We start from the raw sequence: 21,294 nt of genomic DNA on the forward strand, positions 1-21,294 counted from the left end.
TTCTCAGGCATTTTTTTTCTTTTTATTTTGAATGAGAGAATGCCAAACAGCTTACAAGAAGTCTAAAGACAAAACATCTCTAAGCCAACCAATGGGCAGCACGATTTCTTGGTGACCAACTAAAGGAAATATGGCACCTGGATCTAGCAGTCCGAATATCATGAAAAATGGCCTGACAATCCCAAGGAGGAACCAGTTCGGACACACCAAGTTCAATCACATATTTATTATCATTTTCCACATGGACATGCCTAACATTGAGCGTTTGAGAAAAGGCACACGCCAGTTCAACCGCTCGAGCTTCACCTTGCAAAGTTGAAGACACATGGACAACAGAAGTAGCACCATCCACCAGATTTCCTTGCCAGTCTCTGAGAATAACAGTTAGAGAAGCCAAAGCACCATTTTGTGAGAAATTAGCAATCACAATTTAGCTTAAAATGGCCTTGAACAAGTGGTATCCATCTACAATAGGAGGAATATTGACAGGTACTACCACGACCCCAACCCACCCCAAACAGGATGGAGAGGTGATCGGCTAGTAGTCTGAGACTACCAAAAGCCTGCCTGAACAAAAATCAAATTAAGTTGGTCTCTTAAGTTAATTGGGGAAAATCTTGTCTTAAGTTGTGGAAGATATTAATTACTTTGGTTGAGTACATTAAATTCATTAAGACATCCGTTCAAAGTAGTACTTAACTATATGACATGAAACATACATCATTCTTAATTATACATTCTTAAAAGAAAGATACAACATATACAAGATATATACAAAAACTCCTCAGAGCTATCCTCTTCAAAATGCTTCTCTTGCACCTACATATATATATATATATATATATATAAGGTGAGAGGTGAGCCATTACCCAGTAAATAATATTAACGTAAAGTGGTAAATGAATAAATTTCAAAAATTTGCAAAAGATCCATTCCAGTTCATTACTTCAAAAGCATTCGAATAATTCATACGAATAGCTTATAATCAAAAGCATGATAACATGGTACATCCATTAAAATAAACCACCCGACCATACATGGTTGTCAACAAGAGATCTTAATAATTTCCATAGCACATAAATAAACGTCCTCCAATGGCTAAGACACTAAAGGATGCTATTACTGGATTCACAAAAATATGGAATATTCATTCATTCGGAAACAAAATAAGAATTTCACAAAATCATAACATATCATCAATATTTTGAAAAGTAATTTTCAGACATAACTTTACAATAATATTACTCACAAATGACTCATTGAACAAAAGATTTCCTCCTTCGAGTGCTTGACCTACACAAAGCATAAGCAAGTTATTGAAAACATATAGACTAGCAAGCTTCTAAATTCATTTCAAGTGTTCTAACTTAGCTTAATGTTTCTTAATCTTTTCTTAAATTATCCAAGACTTATCTAAGCCTAGTTCAGGTCAAAATCAAGTGTCAAACAAGTGTCGAATGCATACCTAGAAGCATCTTAGGTGATTAAGGCTTGAAGAATGTCAAAGTATGTTGAAAACGTACGTTGAAGGGTAAGTATTCTACAATAATTTCATATGCTATGCATTAAAAATATCATATTTAGATGTTTAAGGTTTAAGGAGGTAAGAATAAATGAAAGAAAACTAAGTTGGGAGAGGAATTAGCATGAAATGATTAGAAAGAAAGTGAGTAACCTTCACTAATTTAGACATATCTCTTTGTAAACTTAGAATTTGGATGTGAAACCACCACCATTGGAAATTAGACGTTCGGGGCTTAAATTTATACTCAAGAATCACCTAAAACCGAGTTCGGATGAGAGAGATATGCCCATTTGAAGTTGAGTTGAAATAAGGGTTTCACATGTGCGGGAAATCTGAGTACAGGTGCAGGAAGAGTTCTGCATGTGCGGGAAATTTAAGGGCATGTGTGGTTATTTCAGTAGAAAAAAATTAGTTTCTAGAGGGGTTGGCCGCACGTGCGGGAAATTCAAGATATGTGCGGGAATGGCTGTTTTTGTTCCGTATGAAATTCTTCCTTTGTTCTTGCTTTCCTCTTCTCATTTTTATGACTTGGGACTTTGAAAACTTACTAAATAACACATAAAACTTGTAGAAAAACATGTGATTATTATTCTTTTCAAAACTATAACATCAAAACATGATTTAACTTTAAGAGTCAAGGATCAAACATGAGTTTTATCAAGAAATTCACGAACTCTATTTCTCATTCAAACCCTTTCTTGCCTATCCTCCCAAAACATGAATTTATTTGTAAAACTCGTGGATTTCACTTGAAAATATGCAAGAAGAGCATCAAAATTAAGGTCAAAATAGTAAAAATCTAGGCTACCTAGCTTATTTTCCAACTTATTCATCTTTTCTTCTTCCTTTTTTCTTCTTCCATAACTTCATTATTAACCCAAATTGATCCTTACTTCTTCTCAATCTTGAGTGATGGAGGGATTACTACAAGAAGTAGGGCTTAAAACTTACCTTAGGATGATCAAAGATGGATTTTTTTTTTTTTGGTTGTTTTGACAAGGTTCTTCAAGCCCTCTTCTTTTCTCTCTTTCTTTCTCTTCTCTTCTCATTCTTTCTCCTTTCTTCCAGTTGATTTCTGTCATCACCCGAACCCGCCCCCATGGGTTAAGGACATAACCGGCCAGTAATCATGCGATTACCTATGGCCTCAAACCAAAACAAATGTATTTTAACAGAGTTAATGGGGGCCAAACAGAAGCAGTTCAAAACTTTGTCCATAGAGCTGTGCTTACATGGCACATCCAGACAACCAAACTTATATACATTAATAACTCACAACAGAAATACAGTAGCATAAGTTCTATACAAACAGGATAATCCAAAAGCTAAGTCAACCGACGAAAACTATATACAGACATATGCAAAGTCCTCGCTAACATGACAAAAATAATATAGCATAGCAGAAAGGCGAAGACGAGTCTCGTGCGTGAGACACTAGGGCTGACTCTCCAAAACTCGGTTGTTCCACACAGAGTTCACTGGGGCTGGGTCTGGACCTCTCTTGGCTCACTTACAACACATGAATGAGCGTGAGCGATAGCCCAGTGAATAATATCAAATAAGAAGATACAAACGATGTGTAGAACAACATACTCCGAACGACCTTGGGCCCAATTCACATTTACATTTAACATTTATATACACAATTTAAGTCAAGTGACTGTGGTTTCAAACAAACTGGCCTTTGGCCCATTTATCTTTCATTCCTGTCAAAACGGCCTCTGGCCCACTCATTCATCTCAAAACGGTCCCTGGCCCATCCATTCATGTCAAAACGGCCTTTGGCCCATCTATGCATGTCAAAACGGCCTTCGACCCATCCATTCATGTCAAAACGGCCTTTGGCCCATCCATTCATGTCAAAACGGCCTCTGGCCCATTCATTCTTTCTTGTCAAAACGGCCTCTGGCCCATTCATTCATGTCAGACATTTGTCCACAATTCAACTAGCAAATCATGAGGCATAAGGCTTATAAGAAAATAAGCAATTGGACAAATGACAAGCTTCTAAATATCGATATTACTCATAGTGATCGGTTGGTTGATTCGCCCTGGAGCTTGACCCTACACAATCCATGAACACAAAAGGGTCACCAACAATTCAATCCGTTATTAAATTCACATTTTCCTCTTTAAGCTTTATTCTTATCTCTTTAACTCAATTACAATGCTCAATGCATGCCTAAGAGTACTTAGAAGTGAATGAGGACGGAGAACGAAACTCAGAATGCATAAACAAAATTTCAGAAAACAGGGTCCCCGCACGAGCGGACCCATGAGGCCTGCAAAAGTACTAGTTGTGTCATTTTTACGCTCGAGCGTGCATTCTGGCGCTCGAGCGGAAGTCCATCCTACATAGCTCCCCACTCGAGCATGGACTTCCCCGCTCGAGCGGACATCATGGTCTGCAGAAAATACTGGGAGCACGAAATTCACGCTCGAGCGGCGGTTTCCCCGCTTGAGCGAACATCAAATTTCTGGGTTTTCCAGAATGGCTTCTTGAGTTCAATTTCGACATTTCAACCATATTTCTTGCATATTATGGCTCCAATTTCACACATACATATACCCACATGATACCAACGCCAAATCATAACACAATGAAGCTCCATTTCTTGAATTACTAACATGCATGCCTCAATTTAACCCAAACTCATCACCAATACATCAAATTCAAACATGCAAAGCTCATACCTCCATGATCTACTCTTGCATGTGAGAAATATTCATTCATATCAACTTAATTGGTGAAAAGATGATCAAATACATGGATTTCAACAAGATTCAACATGGATTATACACATTGTGTTCAAATATGGAAATTCATAGCAATTTCCTACATGCATGCATCTATGGACTTCAAATACAACCAAAACCAACCCATTTCATCATGATCAATTCATTTCATGTTCATTAACATCATACAACTTTGAATTCACAAAGTTACAACTAATATTCATAAATTCACTCACCTAGGAGCTTCAAACACCCAAGTTCTAGCCAATTCTTGAGTTCAATCTTCAAATTCCCAAGCTTGAGCCAAAAATTCACAAGTCTCTCACTTTCTCTATCTCAATGCACCAAAATCAGATTTTGAGCTCAAGTGTAGGAATAAGTGCATAGCCTTTCTACATAAGTTCCCACTAGTCACAATTTAATAATAATAAATAATTGGGCACTAATTTACTAATTTAATCAACTTAATCTGGTCCGAATCAATTTCCAATTAAATTTCACCGTAGGCTCTAAAAATCACGCTAATCACAATGGCGTAATCAATTTCGGGTTCTGTGGCCGATAAGGCCTTCAATTTAATTCCCAAAGCAAATAATCAAACTGATATTCCTACGATGAACAGATAAAAATTCAAAACCACATATTTTCACATAATGGCACACGAAATCATATTAAACACATAATCATACTCCTATTAAGGACCAATTAACATATCACAGAACAGGGGTATCACAGTCTTCCCCCCTTTAGGAAGTTTGGTCCCTCAAACTTATTTTACCTTCGTCGGGAAACAAATGTGGATATCGCAGGCGCATTTCATCCTCCTTTTCCCACGTGGCGTCCGTCCCATAGTGTTCTTTCCACTCTATTTTCACCATTGGGATGGACTTGCTTCTCAATTGTTTCACTTGCCGATCAACAATTTGTTCCGGCCATTCAGCATATTCCATATTTTCATCTATAGCTACCCGGTGATAATCAATCACATGAAACAGGTCTCGGAGGTAACCCCTCAACATCGACACGTGAAACACATTATGAATTTGTTCAAATCCCGGTGGCAGAGCAACTCTATAGGCAACTGGACCAAGCCTTTCCAAAATCTGAGACAGCCCAATGTAACGGGGCGACAACTTGCCCTTCTTTCCAAACCTGACTTGGCCTTTCATCGGAGAAACACGGATGAACACATGGTCACCAACCTCATACTCAAGAGGTCTTCTCCGAATATCTGCATAATTCTTTTGCCGGTCCTGAGCTGTTTTGAGCCTTTGTCAAATAGTCTTGATTTTCTCAGAAGTGTCTTGCACAATTTCAGGCCCAAGTAAAGCCTTATCCCCGACTTCTGTCCAACAATTTGGTGATCTACACCTTCTACCATACAAAGCCTCGTATGGTGCCATACCAATGCTGGAGTGGAAGCTGTTATTATAAGCAAATTCTGCAAGTGGCAAGTAGTCTTCCCAACTCCCCTGGAAATCCAAAGCATACATCCGAAGCATATCTTCCAAAGTCTGTATTGTTCGTTCTGATTGCCCATCTGTCTGTGGATGGAATGCAGTACTGAACCTTAGTTCGATTCCCATAGCTTCCTGCAAACTTTTTCACAATCTAGATACAAATTTCGGATCTTTATCTGACACAATAGACACCGGAACTCCATGTAAACGGACAATCTCATCAACATAAATAGTAGCCAATCTATAAGCATTAAATATAGTCTTGACAGGCAAAAAATGTGCAGATTTAGTCAGTCTATCAACTACAACCCAAATAGAATCCATACCTCGAGAAGTCCGAGGTAGGCCAACAACGAAATCCATAGTCACATGTTCCCACTTCCATTCAGGAATAGGGAGAGGTTGAAGTAGACCGCCTAGTTTCTGATGTTCAGCCTTAACTTGCTGACATTGAAAACACTTGGACACATATTCTGCAATCTCTTTCTTCATTTTAGGCCACCAATAGGTCTGTTTCAAATCCCGATACATTTTATTATTACCCGGATGCATGGCAAATACAGATCTGTGGACTTCACCTAAAACCCTCTTCTTTAGTTCCGGAATGTTTGGGACACACATTCAGTTTCAAAATTTCAACACTTCATTTTCAATACTGAACTCTGCCTTGCGGACTTGTCTCAAATTCATCAATCACTTTCTTGAGGAATTCATCCACTTTCTGTTTCTGTTTAATTTCTTCAAGGATTTTCGGTTCAGTTGAGATAGCGGCTATCAATCTGCCCTGTTCACACATCACCACTTCAATTTTAGACTTCTCAAAATCTTGCAAGATTTCTTTCTGTTTAGTAAGCAAACAAGCCATACTCCCCGTTGATTTTCTGCTCAAGGCATCAGCAACCGTATTAGCTTTCCCGGGGTGGTACTGAATCTCTAGATCATAATCCTTTATCGGTTCGAGCCATCTCCTCTGTCGCATATTTAACTCCTTCTGCGTAAAGAAGTACTTCAGATTTTTGTGATCCGTGTAGCCTTCACACTTTGCCCCATACAGATAATGCCGCCAGATTTTCAAAGCAAAAACCACTGCAGCCAATTCTAAGTCATGTGTTGGATAATTCTTCTCGTGTGGCCTCAACTGTCGGGAGACGTAAGCAATAACCTTTCCATTCTGCATTAACACACAACCCAAACCTTTATAAGACGCATCACTGAAAATTACAAAATTCTCCGTACCTGAAGGTAGTGTCAAAATTGGTGCAGTGGTCAGTCTCGTTTTTAGTTCATGAAAGGCAGTTTCTCTTTCGTCATTCCATTCAAATGATTGTCTTTTGGGTGTCAACTGGGTAAGAGGTACAGCTATCTTCAAAATTTTTTTCACAAACCTCCTGTAATACCCGGCTAAGCCCATGAAGCTGCGGACTTCTGTCACGTTTGTCGATGTAGGCCAATTCACAATTGCCTTTATTTTCTGTGGGTCCACTGAAATTCCTTCCTTGTTGATCACATGCCCTAAAAAGACAACTTCATCCAACCAAAATTCACATTTCTTTAGTTTAGCAAACAGTTTCTTCTCCCTAAGAATTTGTAGAACAGTTCTCAAATGATGTTCATGTTCAAGTTTGTTCTTGGAGTATATCAGAATGTCATCAATAAAGACTACAACAAATTCGTCAAGGTAGGTCTTAAAAATACGGTTCATTAGGTCCATAAATGCTGCTGGAGCATTAGTCACTCCAAATGGCATAACAAGAAACTCAAAATGTCCATACCTCATTCTGAATGCGGTTTTCTCGACATCCTCTGCCTTAACTTTCAGCTGATGATACCCGGACCTCAAATCAATCTTAGAAAACACCTACGATCCCTACAACTGGTCAAATAAGTCATCAATACGGGGTAGGGGATATTTGTTCTTTATTGTTACCTTGTTCAATTCCCGATAGTCGATGCACAAACGCAAAGTTCCATCTTTCTTTTTCACAAATAATATTGGTGCACCCCAAGGCGAAGTGCTAGGTCGAATAAACCCCTTGTCAAGCAGGTCCTGCAACTGTTCTTTCAATTCTTTCATTTCGGCAGTAGCCATTCTGTAGGGAGTTTTAGAGATGGGCTGGGTGCCTGGCACAATTTCAATGGTAAACTATATCTCCCTATCTACCAATTCCCCTGGTAATTCATTTGGAAATACATCTGGAAATTCTTTAACAATAGGGATATCATTCAATTCAACATTCACAAACTGTTCAGACAACACATAGCACAAATAACCCTGACACCCTTTCCTAATCAGTTTACATGCTTTCATTGCAGATATCAAATAAGGTGGAGGCACTACCCCATTACCCACAAACACAATCTCTTTCTGTTCTGGTGGTTTAAACACAACCCGTTTTGTCACACAATCAATGGTGGCACAATACTTGGTCAACGAATCCATGCCCAAAATTACATCAAAATGTCTAAAATTCAAGGGCAACAAATCCATATATAGGATAGCATCCTCAACACGCATATCACAAAACCGGTATATAGATTCACACAATACGGATTCCCAGATGGAGCAGACACACATAGCAGATATGGCAATAATTCTAAGGGTCTATTCAGTCTAGATGCAAATGCATGTGTCACAAAAGAGTGTGTGGATCCGGAGTCAATTAACACAAAAGCATCCTGATTACATATAGAAATAGTACCTGAGACAACTGCGTTGGCATTCCGTGTATCGCCCGGAACAAGCGCAAAAACTCTCCCCTGTCTCACGATATCCCCGGTGGTAGCAGGTCTCAAAGTATTTCCCGGTTCGGGATCAATGCAGTTGAGCTAGCAGCTAGTTTCCCACTGTTCTGATTACAATCTCGGGCCATATGCCCTTGTTTCCCACACTTGAAACAGGCTCCTGACACACGGTAACAGACTCCACGATGCCTTCTGTTACAAATATTGCACATGGGAGCTGTGTCTCGGGAAGAATTTGAAGTATTTGAGGAGCCCGTATTTTGCTTCTTCGAAAATTTCTCCTTTGAAAAGAAGCCTTGTCTTTTATTGCCTTTCCATTCTATCGTTGGCTTAGCCTGTCTGGCTATGTTAGCCTTTGATATGATAGCCCTGTCTAGCACCCCAATGTAGGTTTCCAGCTTCAAGACATTCACCCTCTCCAAAATGTCACTTCGAAGCCCACCTTCAAAATGCCTTGCTTTCTTGTAGTCGGTATCAATCACATGAGGTGCAAACCTAGCCAATTCAGTAAATTTGGCCTCATACTCGGCTACAGTCATAGTGTATTGCCTCAGTTCCATGAACTCTGCTACTTTCCTATCCCAAACACATTGTGGGAAGTAATTGTCGTAGAAAATTTCCAAAAATTTCACCAAGTCAACATCCTTGTGATTTTCCCCCATTAACATCCACCATCTTCTTGTCTCGTCTTCTAGCATAAAAGTGGCTAGAAGCACTTTCTGGGTCTCCGAGCAAGGAAACACTTCAAACAATTTCTCAATGTCGAGAACCAATGCCTCGGCTTTCAATGGATCTAATCCACCATGGAACTGTGGTGATTTCATTTTCTTGAATTCTTTGGTGAGAGCTACTATCTGATCATCATTCTAATTATCTGGCACGGGTGGTGCCGGAGGTGGTGGGTGTGGTTGCTGCCACTGTTGCTGCCACTGTTGCTGCCACTCCTGTTGCTGTCTCAAAGCTTCTGCCATTTCCTGTATCAGTCTTTCCATTCTATCTATTCTGGCAGTAGAGGATTCCTCTATCTAATCACCTCTTGTTCTCACCATCTGATTAAATTTGCATTATACTTTACACAAAGAGGCACAAGTATGCATATACTAGAAAGCATACATATTCAAACAATTTCAATGCAAGCAATTCTTAACTTATAGCACATAATCATTCATATCAAAACAGTTAAGCATATTCTCGATGCTTCCGAATTCATATTTATCACATGAATACATCCTAGATCTTTTCTAGACGCTTATTGCTCTTTTGGACAAGTGTGTGAGTTATTAACTCGTGCTCTGATACCACTCTGTCATGACCCGAACCCGCCCCCGTGGGTTAAGGACATAACCGGCCAGTAATCATACGATTACCTACGGCCTCAAACCAAAACAAATGTATTTTAACAGAGTTAATTGGGGCCAAACGGAAGCAGTTCAAAACTTTGTCCATAGAGCTGTGCTTGCATGGCACATCCAGACAACCAAACATATATACATTAATAACTCACAACAAAAATACAGTAGCATAAGTTCTATACAAACAGAATCATCCAAAAGCTAAGTCAACCCATGAAAACTATATACAGACATATGCAAAGTCCTCGCCAACATGACAAAAATAATATAGCATAGCAGAAAGGCGAAGACGAGTCTCGTGCGTGAGACACTAGGGCTGACTCTCCAAAACTCTGTTGTTCCACACAGACTTCATTGGGGTTGGGTCTGGACCTCTCTTGGCTCACCTACAACACATGAATGAGCGTGAGCGATAGCCCAGTGAATAATATCAAATAAGAAGATACAAACGATATGTAAAACAACATACTCCGAACGGCCTTGGGCCCAATTCACATTTACATTTAACATTTATATACACAATTTAAGTACTGTGGTTTCAAACATCCTAGCCTTTGGCCCATTTATCTTTCATTCCTGTCAAAACGGCCTCTGGCCCACTCATTCATGTCAAAATGGCCCCTGGCCCATCCATTCATGTCAAAACGGCCTTCAGCCCATCCATTCATGTCAAAACGGCCTTCAGCCCATCCATTCATGTCAAATCGGCCTCTGGCCCATTCATTCTTTCTTGTCAAAACAACCTCTAGCCTATTCATTCTTTCTTGTCAAAACGACCTCTGGCTCACTCATTCATGTCAGACATTTGTCCACAATTCAACTAGCAAATCATGAGGCATAAGGCTTATAAGAAAATAAGCAATTGGACAAATGACAAACTTCCAAATATCGATATTACTCACAGTGATCGGTTGGTTGATTCGCCCTGGAGCCTGACCCTACACAGTCCATGAACACAAAAGGTCACCAACAATTTAATCCGTTCTTAAATTCATATTTTCCTCTTTAAGCTTTATTCTTATCTCTTTAACTCAATTACAATGCTCAATGCATGCCTAAGAGTACTTAGAAGTGAATGAGGACGGAGAACGAAACTCAGAATGCATAAACAAAATTTCAGAAAACAGGGTCCCCGCTCGAGCGTGGACTTCCCCGCTCGAGCGGACCCATAAGGCCTGCAAAAGTACTGGTTGTGTCATTTTTACGCTAGAGCGTGCATTCTGGCGCTCGAGCGGAAGTCCATTCTACATAGCTCTCCGCTCAAGCGTGGACTTTCCCGATCGAGCAGACATCATGGTTTACAGAAAATACTGGGAGCACGAAATTCACGCTCGAGCGGCGGTTTCCCCGCTCGAGCGGACATCAAATTTCTGGGTTTTCCAGAATGGCTTCTTGAGTTCAATTTCGACATTTCAACCATATTTCTTGCATATTATGGCTCCAATTTCACACATACATATACCCACATGATACCAACGCCAAATCATAACACAATGAAGCTCCATTTCTTGAATTACTAACATGCATGCCTCAATTTAACCCAAACTCATCACCAATACATCAAATTCAAACATGCAAAGCTCATACCTCCATGATCTACTCTTGCATGTGAGAAATATTCATTCATATCAACTTAATTGGTGAAGAGATGATCAAATACATGGATTTCAACAAGATTCAACATGGATTATACACATTGTGTTCAAATATGGAAATTCATAGCAATTTCCTACATGCATGCATCTGTTGACTTCAAATACAACCAAAACCAACCCATTTCATCATGATCAATTCATTTCATGTTCATTAACATCATACAACTTTGAATTCACAAAGTTACAACTAATATTCATAAATTCACTCACCTAGGAGCTTCAAACACTCAAGTTCTAGCCAATTCTTGAGTTCAATCTTCAAATTCCCAAGCTTGAGCCAAAAATTCACAAGTCTCTCCCTTTCTCTCTCTATAGTCGACTCTTTCTCTCTCTCAATGCACCAAAATTAGATTTTGAGCTCAAGTGTAGGAATAAGTGCATAGTGCCTTTCTACATAAGTTCCCACTAGTCACAATTTAATAATAATAAATAATTGGGCACTAATTTACCAATTTAATCAACTTAATCTGGTCCGAATTAATTTCCAATTAAATTTCACCGTAGGCTATAAAAATCACGCTAATCACAATGGCGTAATCAATTTCGGATTCTGTGACCGATAAGGCCTTCAATTTAATTCCCAAAATAGATAATCAAACAGATATTCCTACAGTGAACAGATAAAAATTCAAAACCACATATTTTCACATAATGGCGCACGAAATCATATTAAATACATAATCATACTCATATTAAGGACCAATTAACATATCACGGAACAGGGGTATCACAATTTCACTCCAGCAGATTTTTCTCCGCTTGTTTCGCTTTACAAGGCAAGCTAGGACAAGAGTAGAGTTGAGACAAAAGGAAGGTGTATGCATAACCTACTTGTTTGCTTCACCAAATTCTTTAATCTCATCATTGCTTTAATTAATCAATCTTAATTATAATTTTTCAAGGTTAAACTTAATCGTGCTTAACTTAATTGATCTTCATTAAGGCTCACTAATCTTACTTAATTAACACTAATCCTAATTAGCAAAATAACATGACAAGTACATTAGCTTTAAGGCCTTTAAGCTCCTCAATTAGTGCATAGGCACATGCTAGCATTCACAAATTTTAAACTTAAGGTGTTCCCTAACTCTTAGTACACTACAGGAAATACAGTTTTCAATGGCGTTTTTAAAACACCGCTAAATATGTGAAAAACGCCGCTAAAATTTTTGATGGCGTTTTTATTATACGTCGAAGATACGGCCGTCGTTATATGTTTGCGACGTTTAAAAAATGTCGTTGTAGACCTTATTGCGACGTTTTAAAAACGTCATGCTACAATCACCGGCGGTGATTCCTTCCGGCGAGATGACGTCATACACATCCTAAAAAACGCCGCTAAAATCATTTTTCTTCTTTTTTTTGGTTTGTTTTGTTTTGTTTTCTTTTGCAGGAATGCAACCTAATGAAATTTTAACCATTCAGCAATAATATTTTATTTGCTACTAGTTAGAATTCTCCAAAATATATTCAAACCCTGTTTCAAAAAATATATACATTCAACCAAACACATCAAAATTGAAATTACAAAAATCACAACCAAATTCATATACTCTATCATCATCTCAAATTTAAAATACTAAGAAAAGAATAAATGTAACCAAAAAAAAAAAAAAAGGTACAAATATGATTGATACACAACACTTCGAAGCATCAATTTCGAACTTCTTTAACTTTGGAAAAAAGTTTCCCAATTTTTCCCGAGTTCATATAAGTTGCATTCCTGCCAAAAAAAAAAGAAGACAACATTTCACACAACTGAAATGTAGAAAATATTAGAGATGAATCACAATCAAATCACCTTGTCTAGCCAAATTGCAACATATGATTTTAATCCATAAGTTACCTGCAGAAATTTCCCAAGAAATACAAAACACAATACTTTAAAAGAAATTACACAAATAAATTAAAAACTCCTCTCTATTTTTGAGTCATGAGTTCTATATATTTTTCTGCACATTTACCCTATGTAGCTAAACCCTATATAAATTTCAAAACTTGATTATATATGTAGATGCCAAGATACAGATTTCAACTAATCAAGTTCATAAAAGCCATTTAGAGCAATCCACAGCCATAACCCGATGTAGAACAAAACCCTATATGGAAGAAGATCTCTTTTACAAATCAAGTGCGCAAAAATAAGATTACCAAAATGAAAATCAAATGAGAAGTACTCGAGATTAAAGGAGACATATCAAAGGGCTAAAATTCTAGTCTTCATTTGACCAGACTGAATGTGTACAGATACATAACTATTTCTTAACTGTTTAGGCAGGGCTTTAGATCAACATATAAATAAATAAAAAATAAATGAAGAAGGCAGTTATATTACACAAATACATACATACATACATACATATATATATGTGTGTGTGTGTGCGCACGCGCGTGCGCGTGCGTGTGCGTGTGAGCGGGCGTGTAATTTCTAGCAACATAATAGCACCAACAATCTCATTAGTTTATGATGCAAATAGCAAAATATTCATGGATTCCTCTCTAATTGGTCTCAAGTATCTCTTCAGAAAGAAAAGACAAATACAGACAAATAGCCAACCATTGCTTTAGCAATTAATGGGCCTATTGAGTACATTTAAACAAAAACATGAAGATGGAAAGACATTCCAAAACAGGGGACCAATGTCCTGTGTTCAGCCGAAAATCATCCAATGCATCTGCATGGGGGTTCAGTTTTTATGTCGTTGGGTCATGTTTTGGGAATTTTGACAAGAAAACTGACTCGAAAGGGTTTAATTTGGTTGATCCACCTGAGTTGAACACTGTTGGGGACCCTAAGAATGGATGGGCTGTTAACCACAAAAGAGGATGACATTCCAAATACCTAGTGAAGAGCTGTTAACCACAACTTTTTAGTATAGAAATGGCAGCATGGAAAGGACTTCCAACTCCAGCTAAAGAATAATTATCATGGTTAAAATGTTTAGCAATAATTCACAATTGATTATATCCTCCTTTTGAACAGAGATTTACCTCTAGTTGAAATACAAGAAAAAGAAATGAATACTTACATTAGCAAGCAAAAGTATAGTTATTAGAATATTTTCAGAAGTTAAAAACGAAAAGAAAAGTTGGTCCTCTAAGTTTGACCATCTCCCAAGAGTCAAGTGAAAGTCCAGCAGGAGATGTACATGACAGCATGGGGTCCCTTTAAATGTAAAGTTTCCTCTTAGAAAGTATGCACCTCACAACTACCAAACAGCATTGAAATGAGTTTTTGAAAGGCATATTAGAAATCAATGAAGCAAGATAACAGAATACAGCTCACATATGTTAAGGAAGAACATAAATATTAAAATGTCCACACAACATGAATCACTTTAGACACTGTAAATTATACAAAAACCTACTACACAATCAATAAATATATAGATTGCTGGCAGCAGAAGAAAACTGCTTACTTGCGTACGTAAAATATGCTTGTCCACCTCAATTTGTTTCTCACCCATTCCTTTCACCCTGCCTCCGGCTTGACACTCAAGGTGACTCCACATTTTTGTAAGTTGAGGTAACTGATATTCCATTTGTGCTAATGCAACCTAAGAAAACTTCAGTCTTGTCAGTGTAAATGGACAACATAAATTCAGAAAACTATCTCACAGAAAAATGATAAATTTGCCTGTAAAGCTGCTTCATGTGTTGCTGCCCTCTGGTTGAATATATCCAGGATGAGAGCAGTGCGGTCACGAACTCTAACATCTCCTCCAAAAGCCTTTTCTAAATTACGTAATTGCCTGCAAATTAGCATTATAAACATCCCTTTGTAGCTGATAAAATCAAGACATGAACAAAAACTGAGAACATTCATAAGATGCAAAAGGTAGCACAAACTGAGAAAACAAGAGAAACTTGTATATGGTGTGTGGGTTGTGTCCAACAAATATGATGATAAAAAAATCAGTAAGGATGACAGATTCTATTCCAACTACAGAAGCCAGAAACATAAGAAAAAAAAGGAGCATAAGACAGGCCATGGCAACAAGAAAATAACTAATCGCCTGTAATTTAATAGAGAATGCCACTAGATAGGACCATAGGAAGAAAATTAGCAATCACCAAGTAACTGGGGGCATAAGGTCTTATTGAGTGGAAACAAGCATAACCTTCCACCATAAAAGGCTCTCTAGGCCAGAAGTACTCAAATGCCATCACGACAGCCCTTCCCCTCTTTGGAAAAAGGGAGGGCGAAAAGGGGGGAAAATAAATAAATAAAAAGCTGTAGGAACCTACTAACCAACTTATTATTGACACAGGAAGGAATCAATATATATCAAGCTCATACTTCACCATATTTAATTTCACTTGCAAAAATGCTACAAATGCATTTCCTGAATAGATTGGCCAATGGATGTCCTAAAATTGAATATGCATTGGCAATTAAGCATGTTATGATAAAAAATTATTCAGTTCCCCGTATTGCTTCTCTTTAAACATCAATAATTACTACATGTGCATTCAAACAAATGTCGTATGAAAATTTCAAATCCATATGTTGACAAGGGAATCAAATTAAAATATATGAAATTTTGAATCAAACACTGACAATAAAAGGCATTGGCATACCAGATGATTGCGACACTGGGACCACATAAGCTCCAAATGCTCTATCACCTTTCATGGGGATATCAGACTTTTTAAACTTGACAGCAAATTGAGGCTTGGCTTTCGGGCCACCACTATTACTCAATCAGATAAATCTCAAGAGTGTTTCTTCAAGAACTCCGAGTGATCCCACATTTAGCTCAATCATATCAAATCCCAATTGTTTACACTCCTAAAACAACAAAAATAAGAGAGACTATTATTGCGAAGAATTGCAAAACTTGTTTTCTTTTCTTGTTGATAAATGAAAAGTGCTTTAATACACTTTTGCAGAGAAAAATAACAAATTTTCTTTCACACCTCTATGTATTCTTTGAAAGCAGATGGACCTTTATGAAGCAAATGTTCAGCCCAATCGCCAATACTGACATATACATTGTGTTTTTACAAATGGAATCAAATTCCCAGTTCTGTTATTTATTTTTTTTAGAATTACAAATCATCTCCATGTTTTTACAATCACCTCTCACTTCTTCCAAATATTCACAACTCACAGGAAAGGAAAAGAAAAGACAAGAAAAAAAACCTAGTGGGAGGTACTGCCCAAATGATTCCCTGTTGCACACCTTTGTAGAATCACATCCTTCACCAAGTTGTTGTAGCAAAATATTCCACAACATCATCCCAAAAAACATCAATTAGAACACATCAATTGTCTTGTTAATAAAACAATTAAAAACTACAATTATTCATTAATTTCCAACACCAAATCACATCATGTCTTAATAGATTTAGAAAAGTGAGAAATTAAAAACTAGTGAACAAATTCATTATTATAAACAATGAGTCAAAATCCAGGTGCAGAATTATTTTTAATGTATTCCAAGTTTTGTTCTGCTCCAAGAAAGCATGGTGGACTATCAAAATTGCAATAAAAAACATGTCCTTATGTAATAACCTTTCCCACCAATATTTCATTTGCATGGTCAACACCGTAAATATCGGAGGTATCAAAGAATGTGATCCCTCTACTATATGCGTACTTTATTATTGCAATGCCATCCTCTTCAGAGACAGGAGAATTGTAGATTCCAGAAAGCCCCATGCAGCCATTTCCTAGTTTTGATACCTGCAAGAAGAAAGGTTCAATGAAATGGATTGAGTAATAAACACATTCACAACTCCCATTACACGAACCTATCCCTGATCACTAGGTCAAGGGTGTGTGACTGGTTTTTCCCCCCTTCCCTAGTAAAAGAAACTAGGGAAGGGACCTTCTAAATACATGGCCAAATTTACTCTGTAAACCCACATTTTCTATAAGATACAAGAGTCATTCCACAAGGTATAAGAATTATAATGCATACACTGAGTGCATAAAAAATTTAACATGAAACTATAATAGTTCTTTAAGGTATCTGAAAACAAAAAATGAAAAATAAATAAAAGAAAAACCAAAACCTTTTATGTTGATGGCAATGTTTTTTAAGTTATAAGATTTTTGAAGGTACAAATTATCAATATTTCAAAGGTGCAAACAAACTTAATTGGTAAAGCCTCAGCCCTCTTCCTTTCTTATTGACAACCCAAGCACTCTCTACAGGTCCGTCCACCTCTGCATAAGCCTCCCTTGGTATCTAGCACCTCCACTGCCGCCCTCTCCCACCATTCTTAGCCCCTCCACCATCACCACACTCCCCACAACCCCCATGTCGCTCTCCTGCTACTCCCAGCCCCTCCCAACCCCACTCGACAAGCCCCTCCCTCCAAATCCTAGCTACCACTGCAACAACCCAACTCCACCCCTCTCCGTTACAACCCGACAGCCCCTACTCCTGCTGTTTCCAAATGTGCTTGGTACAAGTGGCACCTAGTGAACAAATGCACAAGTAATCAATAACAGGACCACCCATGTGTAGCAGCTTGAAAAAGAAGAAAACTCAGAGCACATACCAAGATGTAAGTTTATCAATTTACATGGGAACTACACCGAAATGATTATTAGGAGAGTTAGAAAGCAAGAAATGCCAAAATGAGATTCCAAAAAAAGGCAAAATAATGGACTAGAGAGAGACAAAGCAGATCTGAAATTACCATGTTAGCAAATCAGAGAGAGAGAGAGAGAGAACAGATCTGATCGAAGAGAGCAGATCTGCATCTCTTCATCATTGAGCTTCTACTCACTGTTTCTAACGATCAACATCCAACGCCACCTGCTTGTCCTGCATGATCAGAGACACTAACACCGCACTCGAAACCCTAGATAAATCGATTCACCATTGCTGCTGCTCAATCTGATGAAAGAGAAAGAGTAAAGGAACAAAATCGAAAGGAGAAAACATAAAACAAAAGCAAAAAAAGCTGGAAATCAACTGAATCGAGAGAAAACAATTCCAAATCGTTAGTTTTAGCCATGAAATTTTATAGATCTTGTGTGAATGTAGCAAATCTATATCAGCAAACCCTAACCTTGAGCCCTAGATCGATTTAGATCATAGGGATTCGGACAATCAGGAAGATATACACTCAAATCACAAGTAGAACAAGATTTTTCAGATCAAACAACCGTAGAATTGATGGAGATCGAAGATCCGATGCCTCTGAAGATCCAACGCCTCGATTTCTCTCTCTTCCTGAAGTCACGCCTCTGAAGATCCAATAGCGTTGAGTTGAGCCACTGTTTTAAAGAAATAACTGGCGCACAAAACGAGATGATTTAGTTTAATTTTTTTTGAATTTGAAAAATCTGGGCAGATTTCACGAGGTTTTTGAAAAACGTCATTAAAAAAAACGTCATCTTTTTTCTTGTAGTGGTAATCTTCAAATATTTCTCTTTCTAAGTTTGTTTTATCAAGGGATATCTTTCACTTCTAAGTTTCTTACCAATTGAACTCATCTTCTAAGATTTCATCTTATCACTTCGTATCAAGGTAATTAAATTAAAGTGGGTATTCAGTTATGTCATGTAAAACTACTTTTGATGTGATTCACACTTACTATGTTCAAGAGGTGGTTAGTTCTTATGTCTTAATAATTTATAGTCAAATTCAATGCTCAGAACTTCCTAATTACTCATTTCCAAACTTTATCTTAAATATTTGTGTAATGAGACAGTTAATTTGACTTAGGGTATTCAAGGATGGATAATAATATAGTTATAGCACATGCTGTTCTTTGGGGTATCACAGGTACATATTGCTGGTCTAGGTGAGGCTGATTAACGGCTACAATCTCTCTCTAATAGGCATTCGCTTGGTGCAAGGCCAGCAGAGGATTTAACAGGTTGTGGTTAAATACCTAGTCATTTCTTGACTTCCAAATGCACCACCCAACCACTGCCACTATCCCAACCAGATTCAAACAATCACCTTTATTCGAGCACTGATCCATAATGGAGACAGTCCATTTAGCAGCTGAGTTGCAATTCTGCAGATCAACCTCTAGGCCCAACTCACTTCCAAACCAAACTGATAAGAGTCCATGGGCATTGGAAAAGAATGTGTTCAATTGATTCGACAGGGTTCCCACATGCTAGACACTGGCTTGATAGTGCACACCTCCTTTTGAATAGATTCTCCTTTGTGGCCAACTTGTTTCGATACACCCTCCATCAAAAGTGACGCACCATGGGAGGTATTTTGAGAGACCAAATTAGTTTCCACAATTTCTCAGGTGGAGAAAAGGAAAAGGAGGCCACTGAAAGTTCATGGTAGCCACTACGCACCTCGTAGGTTCCTTTCGATGTGTAATGCCAAATTAGAGAATTCGCTTTCTCTTCACAACAAGAAGTTGGAATAGGCAGAATGTTGGCCTCATCAGCAGCACTCACAATGCCACTAAGCTTGTTTCTGTTCCAGCTTTTGTTACTGTGGGAGATGACATCTTTAACCAAAGAGATTCAACAATTCCTAGGTCTAGGGCTCTGAATTTTAAAATTTGGGTTGCTAGGGACCCACCCATCCTCCCAAAAGTTGATGGATGCCCCATTACCCACCTGCGAACGAGTGCCTTTTCTGAGTAAATCTCTGCCTTGAAGTAAGCTTGCCCAAGCCCATGATGCCTTCCACCCCTTAACTGCATGCATAAAATCAGTCTGGGGAAAATAGACTCCTTTCAAGATCTTGGAGCAGTAGGAATTAGGAGATTTCAGGATTCTCCAAGCTTGTCGAGCCAAGAGTGCTAAGTTAAAAGCCTTGAACTCACGGAAACCCATTCTCCTCTGAGCCTTGGCAACCGAAAGACTAGCCCACTTGATCCAATTAATGTCCCTATACTCAGGATCCCCTCCCCACCAAAAGGTGTTAATGTACGGATTGAATTGGTCACAGAATTTTTTGGCGAAAGCAAAACAAGCCATGGCATACGCGGGGATCGCTTGAGAGTTTCACGCCCCACTTGAGATAACAGATGTTGCTTCCAACCTTGCATCTTCTGGACTACTCGTTCAATCAAATATCCATAAGCCTCTATCTTCGATCTTCCCTAAAAGGAGGGCACTCGTAAGTATTTTGCTTCGTTCACCATCGGGGAGATACCGCATACAGAACACCGAACAAACTTCATGTTGGACATGCTAAGGAGTATTGGCTGAAAAGGTGATGCTTGATTTGTCATAACTGCTCAATTGACCAGAAGCATGGCAATACTCATCCAAGCACTCCTTCTTCAACTTATGGTAATGGGATACATTAGCACTAGAGAATAAGAGAACATCGTCGGCGAAGAAAAGATGGGATAAAATAGGACAACCCTTCTCGAGCCTGATACCATCTGACTGATAACCGTAGATGCAATCGTGAAAGAACATCAGCCACCAAAGTGAAGAGGTAACGTGAGAGTGGGTTTCCCTGACGAAGTCGCCTTTGAGGGATAAAAGCAGCTCAATAGAGAATGAAACAGTACTGACAGTCTCCATAATACACTTGATCTACACTGAATTGAAATCCATTTTGAAGAGGAGAGCTTGTAAAAAATCCCACTGCATCTCTGATCATACGCTTTGTTGAAATCTAATTTGATTGCCATCTCATGGACTGCTCCTTTCTTCTTCAATTTTAAATGCTGCATGGAAGGCTTCTTGGGCCACCAAAATGTTGTCTTGGATCCGCCAACCCAGCACAAAAGCTGATTGTTGTGGAGAAATTACTAGTTTCAGGACCGGTTTTAACCTATTTGCCATCACCTTAGTAATAATTTTGAGAATGAAGTTACACAAACTAATGCGGCAAAATTGTGAGAGCTTATCTACGTTAGGTACTTTGGGA

General features: G+C 38.4%; 1 protein-coding gene across 50 annotated transcripts in view; it reads right to left on the reverse strand.

Moving 5' to 3' along the window:
* Window positions 1–12,916: 12,916 nt before the first annotated feature.
* The window catches only part of LOC114319160 (putative aldo-keto reductase 1), a 31,476-nt gene continuing 23,098 nt past the window's right edge, over window positions 12,917–21,294 (reverse strand). For 5 of the 50 annotated variants that reach the window (XR_014349627.1, XR_014349626.1, XR_014349628.1 and 2 more), the window contains 9 exons: window positions 18,500–18,724; window positions 18,125–18,324; window positions 17,074–17,159; window positions 16,617–16,673; window positions 16,052–16,262; window positions 15,108–15,222; window positions 14,890–15,027; window positions 13,272–13,316; window positions 12,917–13,193 (listed from right to left, as the gene is read on the reverse strand). Coding sequence is in view for 2 of the 50 variants with exons in the window: in XM_082903522.1 (XP_082759648.1) it covers window positions 16,176–16,262; window positions 16,989–17,159 (258 nt within the window). In the remaining 48 variants the exon portion in view is untranslated. Of the gene's footprint in view, window positions 13,194–13,271; window positions 13,317–14,889; window positions 15,028–15,107; window positions 15,223–16,051; window positions 16,263–16,390; window positions 16,455–16,616; window positions 16,674–16,988; window positions 17,833–18,124; window positions 18,325–18,499; window positions 18,725–19,327; window positions 20,680–21,294 lie in introns of those variants that run through there. The other 45 variants (XR_014349646.1, XR_014349649.1, XR_014349645.1 and 42 more) reach the window with 31 other exon arrangements.

Source organism: Camellia sinensis, chromosome 13 (genome assembly GCF_055761805.1).
Source record: "Camellia sinensis isolate YWXY chromosome 13, ASM5576180v1, whole genome shotgun sequence".
In the NCBI taxonomy this organism is placed as follows: domain Eukaryota; kingdom Viridiplantae; phylum Streptophyta; class Magnoliopsida; order Ericales; family Theaceae; genus Camellia; species Camellia sinensis.